We start from the raw sequence: 1,441 nt of genomic DNA, 5'->3' as shown, positions 1-1,441 counted from the left end.
GGGGGGGGGGTCACCACCACATGAGGAACTGTCTCAAGGGTTGCGGCATTAGGAAGGTTGAGAACCACTGTTCTAGAAGCTCCGCTAAAACGTTTTCGGCATTCCAGCAACCCGTTAGGCCCCACTGACAGATGGCTCATGGCTGTAAATGCGGGCAAAGGGTGGGAGTCAAACCCAACTTCAGCATGGAAGGGGAGGATCCCTCACCCACCACTGCCGTCTCACATCTAGATATCCAAGACTTGCTTTCTAGCCCCGGGGGCTGGCTCGGTTCTGGTTTTCCTAGGGGTGGTCATCAGCTCAGACAGAAGTAGCAGCCACCCAAGGCTCTGGATCGGAAGGGTTGTCTGGGTGAGAGGTGGTACAGGGAGGAGGGCAGGATGGGGCTAATCACCCAAAGAGCTGTAGGTTTCCATTCTCCTTGGTGGGGCCGGCGAGCAGTAACAGGTCTGGGAGTTCCAGGGCTGGGCTGGAAGCTGCCACTCCCATGGTGACCTTGTTGGCGACTTCTCCTAACCGGGTGACCTGGGACCAGAGGTCATAGGTTATTATTGGCGAGATAGAGGGGAATGCTCCAGCAAGTCACGGCGGAGTCTGGAATGTCTTGGTATAGTTCAAGATCATGAGACGGACTAAGTTAAACATTTGGGTAAGATCAGACATCCCGGGGCCAAGGTCGAGGTTATAGCCGGAAGCTAATGGGACTGGGTCAGACGTATAGACCAGCTAAGGGTCTAGACACTGGAGAGGGGAGGTCAGGGATAATAGAGGAGGAGGAGTTAGAAGAATCCTAGAGATGGTCCTTATGTGGGTGTGGTCGGAAGGAGGGGTACAGAGGTTCCCCAAGTCATGAGGTGAGAGGTCTGAGGCTGGGGTGCAGGGGCGGGGCGTCCGGGGTCTCCACACCTGCACGAAGTTGCTCTCAAAGATGGTGAAGTCCCGCAGCTGGTCGAACTCGCCGCTCTGGAGGTGACGTTGGAGTTGGCCAGGCCGGCCCGTAGGGTAAGCCGGGTCCGGGGCACGATCTAGAAAGTACAAAGTTGGGAAGGGGTGAACCTGGGGCCACCCCGCGCTAGGGGTGAGGGTCCCCGGGCTCTCTGCCCGCGCTCGGCCTGGCTCTGCTCCTCACCTGCCATCCCACCTGGTCCCGCCTCACCTGCTCCACTGGGGCCCACCTTGAGCTTGTCCCGCTTCATCGCGACGCCCCCGCCCCAGGCGGGGCGCGGATGGAAGAGCCCCAGGTGGAAACGGGAGGGCGGAGCCGCCGGCTGTGTGACCTCACAAGGGGGCGGTGTTTTGACGTCACACGGGGGCGGGGCCTGGAGACCGAGGCGGGTGGCGTCAGTGCGCAGGCGCACGGATCCGGCGCAGGCGCACGAGGCGTTCCTCCCGGCGTGCACCGCGGCGCTCCGCTGGTGCCGGCCCTTTGACAGGAGGGAGC

The 1,441-nt window shown here is 61.1% G+C and overlaps 1 protein-coding gene across 1 annotated transcript in view; it reads right to left on the bottom strand.

Moving 5' to 3' along the window:
• GARIN5A (golgi associated RAB2 interactor 5A) overlaps positions 1–1,242 on the bottom strand; it is a 13,117-nt gene extending 11,875 nt beyond the window's left edge. The window contains exons 1-3 of the mRNA XM_045292619.1: positions 1,157–1,242; positions 907–1,025; positions 395–525 (exon numbers count right to left, since the gene is read on the bottom strand). Of these exons, the coding sequence (XP_045148554.1) occupies positions 395–525; positions 907–1,025; positions 1,157–1,196 (290 nt within the window). The 5' untranslated portion in view covers positions 1,197–1,242. The remainder of the gene's footprint in view (positions 1–394; positions 526–906; positions 1,026–1,156) is intronic.
• Positions 1,243–1,441: the final 199 nt, after the last annotated feature.

Source organism: Echinops telfairi, unplaced genomic scaffold, assembly GCF_000313985.2.
Source record: "Echinops telfairi isolate 266 unplaced genomic scaffold, ASM31398v2 ScPeMD7_655;HRSCAF=1070, whole genome shotgun sequence".
Classification (NCBI taxonomy): domain Eukaryota; kingdom Metazoa; phylum Chordata; class Mammalia; order Afrosoricida; family Tenrecidae; genus Echinops; species Echinops telfairi.
This window is presented reverse-complemented; position numbering and strand designations above follow the sequence as displayed.